Source organism: Lepisosteus oculatus, chromosome 27 (assembly GCF_040954835.1).
Source record: "Lepisosteus oculatus isolate fLepOcu1 chromosome 27, fLepOcu1.hap2, whole genome shotgun sequence".
NCBI classification, from domain to species: Eukaryota; Metazoa; Chordata; class Actinopteri; order Semionotiformes; family Lepisosteidae; genus Lepisosteus; species Lepisosteus oculatus.
The window spans coordinates 11107232-11117154 of NC_090722.1; the positions used below are offsets into that span (position 1 = coordinate 11107232).

General features: G+C 49.5%; 1 protein-coding gene across 4 annotated transcripts; it reads right to left on the reverse strand.

Moving 5' to 3' along the window:
• Positions 1–2013: 2013 nt before the first annotated feature.
• On the reverse strand, positions 2014–8678 carry LOC107075382 (uncharacterized). Of its 4 annotated transcripts, none has more exons than XM_015336403.2 (9): positions 8536–8678; positions 7775–7815; positions 6096–6233; positions 5781–5951; positions 5179–5316; positions 4717–4800; positions 4264–4366; positions 4001–4035; positions 2014–3926 (listed from the first exon to the last, which is right to left on the reverse strand). In XM_015336403.2, exons 3-9 carry the CDS (start codon positions 6163–6165, stop codon positions 3859–3861), a joined length of 669 nt encoding a protein of 222 aa, XP_015191889.2. In that variant the 5' UTR covers positions 6166–6233; positions 7775–7815; positions 8536–8678; the 3' UTR covers positions 2014–3858. The 4 variants fall into 4 exon arrangements, with proteins under 4 accessions (XP_015191889.2, XP_015191890.2, XP_015191892.2 ...); XM_015336404.2 differs by having other exon boundaries at positions 2014–3909; positions 8536–8677; XM_015336406.2 differs by having other exon boundaries at positions 4302–4366; positions 8536–8676.
• Positions 8679–9923: the final 1245 nt, after the last annotated feature.

Here is a 9923-nt window from a genome sequence, read left to right on the forward strand (position 1 = left end):
TCTGGTTCCACCGTCGTGATGGATAAGGTCGAAGAATAAAGATGGGAGTGACTCTACCTTGAAGCTGGAAAGTCAAGAAGACCAGCAGAATCTCAGACATCCTTCTAACCTGAGCAGAACGATCCTCACCTCAGCAGGGACTGCATTAAAAAGAAAGGCATTTATAAAAATCTCTCTCTTGATTTCATAATGCAGTACAAAGACACCCGAGTTCCTCTGTAGACAGCTCAGGTGTTTCTTTTATTTAAGTCCTGCCAAACCACTATCGTTGTATGACCGGTAGGCAGGACAGGGCAGACAGACGTGAGCTTGCTAAGCAGCGCTTTGGACACAACCGGCCTGACGGCTCTTCAGACACACAGCTCGCGGCGCGGACGGCCAGCTCAGAGTCGCATCATCGAGTTGACATCCGAGGGCGGCAGCTGGAAAAAGAGACCGTCATCTCCCCACCGCCCGCCCAGGAGGTGCCAAACTGAATCAGACGTCCTCTCCCGGCTCTCGGCTCGACGTCCCTCGGGCCGCGCGCACACAGCGCGTGCCGGCGGGACCCCGAGCCCGTTCCTCTCCGGCAGCTCGTGCCGGGAGCGTTAGCGCACGTCGCTAAACGCAGCAGAGTTTCCTTGGACAACAATCGCTCGTTTAAAAAAAAATAAAATAAAAAAAAAATCGCTCGTTTTCGCAATATCTCCTAAGAGAGTCCCAACGTTCGCTTCCATTTGATTTAATAATGATTTAATACGTATTTCCCCTCGTGACTCAAATGGGCCATTCGTGGAAATAGCAGACCTCAAACTGTACCAACTGTTTAAAAAAATAAACAACAGAAAAAATGATGACAGATTTTAATGACGTTTCCTGTTTTTATTGTCTTATATCAAAGGGAGGAAGATGCATCAGAGACGAAATCGCTAAAAAAAAAGTTCACCCGCTGAGCTATGGTTAAAGGTTTCAGTGTTACTTCGATTTCCGTGTTTCTGTTGGAAATGTGGCGAGTGCGAGTTCAGATCGAGTATCGGCCATCGGCACAGCGCGCAGCCGACGTGCACCACCCGGACGGACTAACGCGCCACAGGAGCCCTTGTCTGCCCCGATTTGCACAGAGCGGCGGCACCGGGCTTTCTGAAAACAAGACGAGAAGACTCACCTGCTTCCCGGAGCCTGAAACCTCAGAGAGTGGAACTGTCGACCGCGCCACCGCGCGCCCGCGTCAGCACAGCTCGGGGGCGCGACCTGCCGCCGGGGGGAGACGCGCTCCACCTCAGCAACACTATTGTAACCACGGCGAAGAGGAAGCAGGAAAAACCCAAGACTAATACACGATAGTCAGAGTCAAGACAGAGACGGATGTTTTCGGATATTTTAAAAGCAATTCTTCGCCTTTATAAAGCTCCTTCTACCGAAGTGTAACCCCACCTGCGAGACACACAGTGTTCATTCTGCACCTGCAGCCCCACCTGGGAGACGCACAGTGTCCATTCTGCACCTGCAGCCCCTCCTGGGAGACACACAGTGTCCATTCTGCACCTGCAGCCCCACCTGGGAGACGCACAGTGTTCATTCTGCACCTGCAGCCCCACCTGGGAGACGCACAGTGTTCATTCTGCACCTGCAGCCCCACCTGGGAGACGCACAGTGTTCATTCTGCACCTGCAGCCCCACCTGGGAGACGCACAGTGTTCATTCTGCACCTGCAGCCCCACCTGGGAGACGCACAGTGTTCATTCTGCACCTGCAGCCCCACCTGGTCATTCTCCCCCCAATCTATGTACAGAGGGGCCGCTGGTGCAGAATGACCCCTGTGTGTCTCCCAGGTGGGGCTGTACTTCTGCAGGGTATTCTTTGAGGTCAAAGGTGCTATTTAAATGAATTATTCTTGATATTCTGACCAATCACAGGGTTGTGTTGATCAGTTCTCAACACATCACAGTAACTATGACAGACCTCAAAGAGGAAGAATTTGCAATGAATCCAAAACTCAGAAAGAAGATGAACAAATACAACTAAAAACAAATGTAAAATGTAAACAGTATTAGTGTAATAAGTGCTTTATTAACTAAAAAACAGGTACCATCCAGTTACAGGAAGAGGGTAATTAAGTCACAGTGCTACCCTGAGTACAGTACTCATTGACACTTCATTTATTTACAGATTTTCACTGTATTAGAGTCAATCTTGTGTCCTTACGTTCACCTATTTCTATACTATATCTAACACCTTCTTCCGAGTAAGATCGCTCCCCGGGCGCTTCACACAGCCAGAATGCAGACGATACCAAGAGCAGAAACACTCCTATTTCAAAGTGAATGCAAACAAAATTAGTCCCAGTCAAAGGTAACACATCCTGTTCCGCAATCGTGTTTGTCACACATAATTCCATCCTGAATATCTCTACGCCTCAAACAACCAAAGCCGTTCCCTGAGATACAGCCGCATGGGCACCATCACAAATCCCCTGACAGGACAGAGACCCATATTCACATTGTTTTTTAACTGTCTGCACCGGGCTCCTCGTGGTCAGTCCTGTGAACAGCCACTGATCAGTCACTCTGCTGCTTCCCATCGGATCACCCGAGTCAGGATGGCAGAACGGAGCCTAGTATGGGTTCCCAGGGTGCAGTGCAGAATGACGGGCCGTGACTGCTCTCGCCTGGAGGGGGCGCGAGTCCAATCACCAGCGCCGACACACAGAGCCTCGCCCTAGACCGAGTGTAAAATAGAACGCACCCGCATCCCCCTCGTTATCCCCCACCTGAAACACGAGGCTGACAGTGCAGACGGTTACAGCAAAAAAATAAAAGAACTATTGCAACATCAGTAGGCTCAATTAACAAAGACATTGTGCAAGAGTAAACAGAGAAGACCGAGTCAAGTACCCGTGTCTCATTGAAGGCAGACGAGAGGGACTGAGGAAGGAGACCCAGCGCTGTGTGGGGCTCTGAGGCTGTGCTCTCAGTCCAGGGGCAGATAGCAGCTTCAGTCAAGCTCCAGGTGGCTGCTAAGCCCACTGAAGACTAAGTTAACTCTCCCAGTTAAAGAAGAGAGTCCCTGTCCAGGTGTAGTTCAGGTGGGCATTTCGATGTGAGCCTGACAAACGGACCGCTATCTCCCCTGCTGGGAGTCCGGAGACGTGCCCACCACACCGCGCTGCCCCCTGCTGGAGCAGGAGGTCCTGAAACAGTAAGAACCGACGCAGGATTGCGGGCAGCCGCAGTGCTCAGAGAGAGGAACAACAAGCTGTGCGTTCAACCCAATAAATACAACAACCATCAAAACAAAATAAAAAATACAGCTCCATTATCCACATTAACACAGGAGCAAGAAAAAAAAGTGCTGTTGAGGGATGCTTTGTGCGTGTATGTGGGGAATGTCTCCCTGTTCTAAGGTTGTGCTCCAGAAGACAAGAGTGATTCGGACTCGGGGCTCCCGAGTTATTCACTACGCGGTTTACTCAGCTGCACCACCTCTGTCTACCAGCAGAGGACAGCCCACGAACGCGCTGTGCTTTCACGCACGACAGCTCGCTCACACCAGAGGGCTATACCGCACCGTGCGCGTTCTCTTCCCAGAGTTCCTTGATTAAACAGCTCTGAGGTTTCACACTTCAGCACTGGAGTGAATGTGGACCCAGATCTCAGCCCGCTCAGCAGGACGGTTTCTCAATTCTATACACATGGCTGAAAGGCAATACAGAACAGCATTTTCTCCATCTGTGAGGAGTGTGCTGGAACAGTCACAAAGCAGAAAACTCACAGCAGGACACTGTCAAAAGGAACAGTTACAGGGAATAACAATTCTGCAGGACAGCAAGCGTCTCAGTCTCAGTTTAACAGCCTCTCCGGCAGTCCGGACCTTCACATGTCACCAGCTTGCAGTGGATCTTCGCTCCCTACTGAACTTTCCAGGTCCCCCCTGGGGAAAAACAGAAACTGCATTAAGCAATGTCTTCTCTTCACAGACCCAGGGCTATAAAGGGATTATTAGGATAAGAAATGACAACTACCTGCTTGTCCTTTTCTGTCGCCTGTATTTCCAGACCTGAGAGAGAAAGAAGGGAATTCCAGTCAGTTACTGCAAGAGGTATGACTGAGGATACAGAGGAGTTAAGGGCATCGGTGCCCAGCTCACTCTCACTGACCACCATACTGAGGATACAGAGGAGTTAAGGGCATCAGTGCCCAGCTCACTCTCACTGACCACCATACCGAGGATACAAAATGTAATTGGAAACAGCAGGCAGATGAAGGGGGTCAAGACTCTGCCTACCCAGTGTTGTATTCGATCCCTCGACCTCGGAAACGTACCAGAACTCCAGCCACAATGGTGACAGCCAACACGCCAACAATCACTCCGACCGAAAGACTCCAGTCTGGAAGGAAGAACGCAGAGGGGGCACACATCATGTCTGACTGACGGACATTCAGTGGTCTGTGAGTCTCTCACAGCATCATGCAGGAGTGAGACATTCTTACTGGACAGTGTCATGTCCTAGGTGTAGATGAAGTGCTTCCAGATATAAATATTGAATAAGACAAACACTTCACATTCAGGCTGCTCATTCTGAAGCCCTTCCCTGAGATAATGAAAATGCCTGTTGGACTTGTTAGAAGACGCTGTTAACAGCAGCTTTCAAATAAACGACAGCAAACTATAGCATTTGAAAAAAAACCCTGATTTTCTCTCTCTTAAATCTGAGCCGTATCTACAGTGAAAGGCTACCTGATAGAGAGCCCCCCTCACTCCCATGAGGGAGAAAAGAGCAGGATGGGAAATCAGTACGACCGTCGTGGTTGCACCCCAAATCTGGAAGACAAGGAAAGACCCAGTTCAGCTTGGAAACCACGCCTCCTGTCTCCCAGGTCTCCCCACTCCTATGACATCACGGCTGTGACTGCTGGAAGAGCCCAGCCCCGTGGAGGACCGACGCACACATGTCTGAAATAGAGGGCTGGCAAGTCTAGACTCCAGGGAGAGGAATAACAGTCAAGTGCTTCCACTTGTCATTAAGGGCTGATGGGGCATCACTGTCTTTCTTAGATGCAGGCTTTCCCACAGCTGTATTCTGCGTGAGGACAAGCAGCTTCCTGTCCCTCTGTTTGGGCAAACGGAGGGCGAGCGCAGCTGGTTTGTACCAGCCCGGGTCTGCGGGAGTCTCCGACGCCCCGTCACCAGACAGCTCACCTTGCTGGACAAACACATGTGTGCACTGCAGGCTGCCAGCTTTAATGCAGGCGGGGCCTTCAGCTTGACTGTTGATTTTCTTCCCACCGTTGTAACATTTGGAGTCCTTCCCCATGGTTACATTAATGCAGTCTTGTCCTGGGAATGAACAAGCATGAAAATACAGTTATCCAATGGCATTCTGCCAGTGCTGGTAAGCAAAATCCTGGACGCTAACATGATCATCCTCATGTTGAATTTACATCTGTCATATCAGAGCGCTGATATACTACTTTCAATACCTACTTACATAAGTGCTGAGGCTAAATTAGGGTACAAAAAGTCTAATATAACCCTACGCTTGTTTCCCTTAATTTAATTTAAAACACATTCACCTGCGGTTTTCTTTCCATTGTCATGTGTTTTCAGAGAAGGTCTTCCCTTGTGTCCACATACTGTTTACATACAGTACCTCTGCAGCACTAAGGACACACTGTTGCCGCGAGACATTGATTCCCAGCCCTAGCGCTGCAGGAGCGTGGCAGCCTCTCACCCACAGCGAGTCAGAACAGTCATGATCCTAGAAACAGTGAACACCGAACCGGATTAAAAGACGGGCTCACCTTCACCATCATAGGTGACCCGGCACTCCACTCGCGTGTAGCCGGGGAAGAGTCCGCACGCCCCGGCCGTCACGTTGCAGTCCCGGATCGAATCGCAGACGTTCGTCTCGTTGAAGGAGCAGCTGATATCGGTGGCGTGTCCGGACAGGCAAGCTAACGCACCCCCTCGCTCTGGAGAAACCGTGTTACAGCGACAGGAGCCGGGATGAGACCAGTGCACGGATTCAGGGCGACGAGAGCAGGAGAGAATAACACGTCAACGAAATGAGCCACGATTCGTTTACCACGAGCCACACCGACCCCCGGCTCGCTCACCTGCGCCCCCCAGCACGGGGCTCAGCAGGAGGAGCAGGTGCGCGTGCAGGCAGAGCGCCCTGGGGTTCATCCTCGCGCCTTGGCCTCGGGTTCGGGTTCGGGTTCGGGTTCGCTCCTGTCCGGCCGGCCCGGGAGCTCCTGCAAAATATAAAAGCGGACACCGTGCGCTCACTCCTCCACCTTCTGTGCAGTTCGTACAAAAACCCCCGCCCCCCTCCAGACAGCGGCGGTTTCACAGCAGTAACAAACAACATCACAGGGAGACGGAATTTTCATTCACTTGAATATTATTTTATTGCAATACCGACAGATGGCAAAACCATTTAGAAAAGACCTGGAACTCAATCTTTAAAACAAACGTTTCTCCACACCACCAACAACACCATGACGAACGCGTGTTTATTGGACTGGGGCTGTAAACTGTTGTTTTATCAGTCATAACTGTGTCATTTCCTTCAGATGTAAAGCGGGTTCAGGCTCACGGAACCCTGAAGGACTCTGCCGCCCTGTAGCCCCTAGTGAGCGCATTGCTGTCGAGCTCTTGTCCATCACAGGAAGGCAACCTCGTTAGGAGCCTCTGATTGGTCGAAACAGCGAAGTGACAGTGACATCAGCTCTATGATTGGCTGAAAAGAAGAGAGGCGTTTGTCCTCTTATTGGTTCAAGGGAAGCATGGCCTTTGTCCAACGAAATTGGAGATGCTCGACTGTGAGATTCTTGCATGACTGGCTTTTCACAAGGGAAACCTCCCTAATGATACTACACTGCAATAAGTGGTATTTGTACCTTCTATTGTGTACTGGCATTGCCTTGCAATAGTTTTTCACTGTTCATATATTTCTCTATCACACATCTGTGTACCACAATTTCACTCTACCTTTACCCTGACCTCACTGGGCTCTACTGCACTGTACTGTATTTTTACCCTGATCTCACTGGGCTCTACTGCACTGTATTGTATTTTTAATCTGATCTCACTGGACTTTACTGCACTGTACTGCGCTTCTACCCTGATCTAACTGTGGTGCCCTGCACTACACTGTCCTGTTAGCAGGGTAAGAGCACAGTGACGTGTCGTGTTGGGAGGTGGAGGCAGAGAGCCTCTCAGTAGCTTCTCACAATGAGACAACAAAGGCCCTCATACATTTTTTAGAATAAGCTTCTGTCACAGTAGAAAGCAGACGAACATCAATTCGACAGGAGCACGTCTCCCTGGGTGGAGCTGGGTGCACTCTCCTCCCTGCAGTACACTCTCTCCTCTCGCCCGACGCCGAACAGACCAGGGACAGCAGTGATAGCACTTTACAGCAAGTCGCTCTGAACAGACTCCCCACTTCTCCACCTTTGATGTGCAAATAATCTTTGGGTTCGAGCTGCTGTAGGCTGGCAGAGAGCACCTGTGTGTCCCTATGTGTCTGCTTTTGAAGAACAAACTGTTCAAGGCTATTAAAGCAGACAGACACAACGTGTTTAAGCTTCTAACTTGACAGCTGTCACCTAGAGTATATGGGAGGCATGTCTTTTTCCTGAATGTCCGTGAACTTTCCTGTTGTGTCTAACCGAACTGAATCTCACAGCTTGCTCTTGCAAATCTGTCCTTTCATGCTGGTTTTCAAGTCTGGCTGGGCACAGATGAGCTCAAGCCGTTACTAAAAAGATGAAGCTGGTGAGTTACTTACGAATTTGGAGAGGTCAAATAAAATCTCAGGTGTCTTCAGTGCTGGAAACAAGTAGAAAGGTCTGGATTAGTAAATTATTATTAGTTAATGATTTTTAAATGCAGGAGGAAGGGATCTGGTTGTTAAATATCCACGGAATCAATTGAAACGAAGACACCAGCAGACACTGAGGTCACAAAGACAGGGACTGGGAATCTCCGATGCACTGGAGAACAGTCTGTTAGTGAACTAGACAGACACCTGGCTGTGAATTTGCAAATGCTGAGAGTAACTATCTGGGCTGGCACAGGCTTGATCTTTGAAAGTTTGTAGTTCAGCAAAAAATAATGTTAAAATAGTGTCCTGCTCCTGAATGTCAGTGCTCTGGAGTTTTCTTTCCTGGAGAGGTGACACAATTTAATCAAGAAACCGATGTCTGACTTTGCAGCCCATTTGCAGATACAGCAAGAAGTGTGTCAAAGGGGCATTTTCTAGGAATCTTATTCTGGTTTCAGCTGAGTATTTCACACCCAGTCCATTTTCATGCTGTGTTATCCAGCAAGACCACACAGTTCTAATGTGAACATGGAGAAATAGCTGCCATTATTATCCCCAATAACTTTTGTAAACTTACAACAATGAGAAATAAAAATAAATGAATAATTAAACATTCCGGATGATGTCATTCCCTGCACTACAAGGACGACTGATATTATGATAATTATCAATATAGAATTATATGAGAGGGCTCTTCCCGTAAACAGCAGTAGATCATGTCGTACCTGATGAGCTTTAAGTTCTCCAGTCCTGTCTCCCTGCAGACAGACCCTTCGCTCTTGCTGCGCTGAGGAGCTCTGAGTCTCTGCTGCGTGCTCACCCTCGTCTTATACCCCGCACAGCCACAGAACCAGTTGTGGTGCACGTCAAAACTTTGAGCGGTAGCTCGCCTCTTGGAGGTTTGAAAAGGGGAACAAGTCAGAGCAGGACAGGAGCTCAATGCAAATCTGTTCAGTGGATGCCAGAGCTGTGAGACGTCTCATTGGACAACATCGGGCCAAGGGAAGTGGATGCACCAGGGCTCCAGGGCTTATGGGACAGCTTGTAAAGAACACAGACAATTGGCTGCTTCAGCAGCTCGTTAGCTTAACGAGCAGCTCGTTAGCTTAACGGTGTCACTTAGAGATCCTCTACCTCAAGGAGCAAAGATCGACACGCTAACAGGCAGACCTGCCATGTTGTGGGAGCCGATACCCTGGCTCCTCTCTAGGCACAGCTGGACGAGATCCTCAGAGCACTTAGCCTCTAGCTGCCAAGTGGGCTAGATGTCTAGCACAACCCCCTGAAAACAAGCCGATGTCACGCAGTGCTATCCTGTCCATAAACTTTGATCTAAACATAAATGTGCAGGCTGCCTCTTGTCTGTAACCTACATTAACCTCAGCTCTGCTGTTGCCATTTCTGTGGTTCTTTCAAGCTATTTAAGATGCTGGAGTGCTCAACCATGCAAGGTCTCTATTCTCCGTCTTTATGCTTTTTGTTTTGTTTTGACAATTGGTGGTGGCATTTGAGGATACACAGCACTTACAGAGACTGGCAAGTTTGAACAGGACGAGCTGTGGGAGTCAGGAATGCTCCCTGGCCTCAGTCCACACTTTCACTCTCTGAGTCACTGATAAAGGCCCTGTTTGTGTGTTTACAGCTCCATGCGAGTCTTACCACTGTCTTCCTAAACAAGCACCAAGTGGAAAGTACTCAGGCACTGGACAAATCTAGTATTTTGTTGTTGTACTGGTAATTTACAGCAACTCTCTGGGAAGGACAGACACTTGAATGGTTCAGCCAGCAAGCAGATTAGGCTCTTGAGCCCTGTTTCATCCCAGGCTGTGGCAATAACTTGTAACTTGAATTCTCCCAGTTGGCTTGATTAGGGTCAGGTGGGCTAGACAAAGTTAGCTAGCGTCCAGTATCTCCAGATTGCCACAGACGTGCCACAGGGTTACCTGTGGTCCTGCAGTGCTGTCAGTGAGAGCTGCGTCTCTCCTCCAGTGGATGGAGACTCTGCTGTGGTCCTGCAGTGCTGTCAGTGAGAGCTGCGTCTCTCCTCCAGTGGATGGAGACTCTGCTGTGGTCCTGCAGTGCTGTCAGTGAGAGCTGCGTCTCTCCTCCAGGG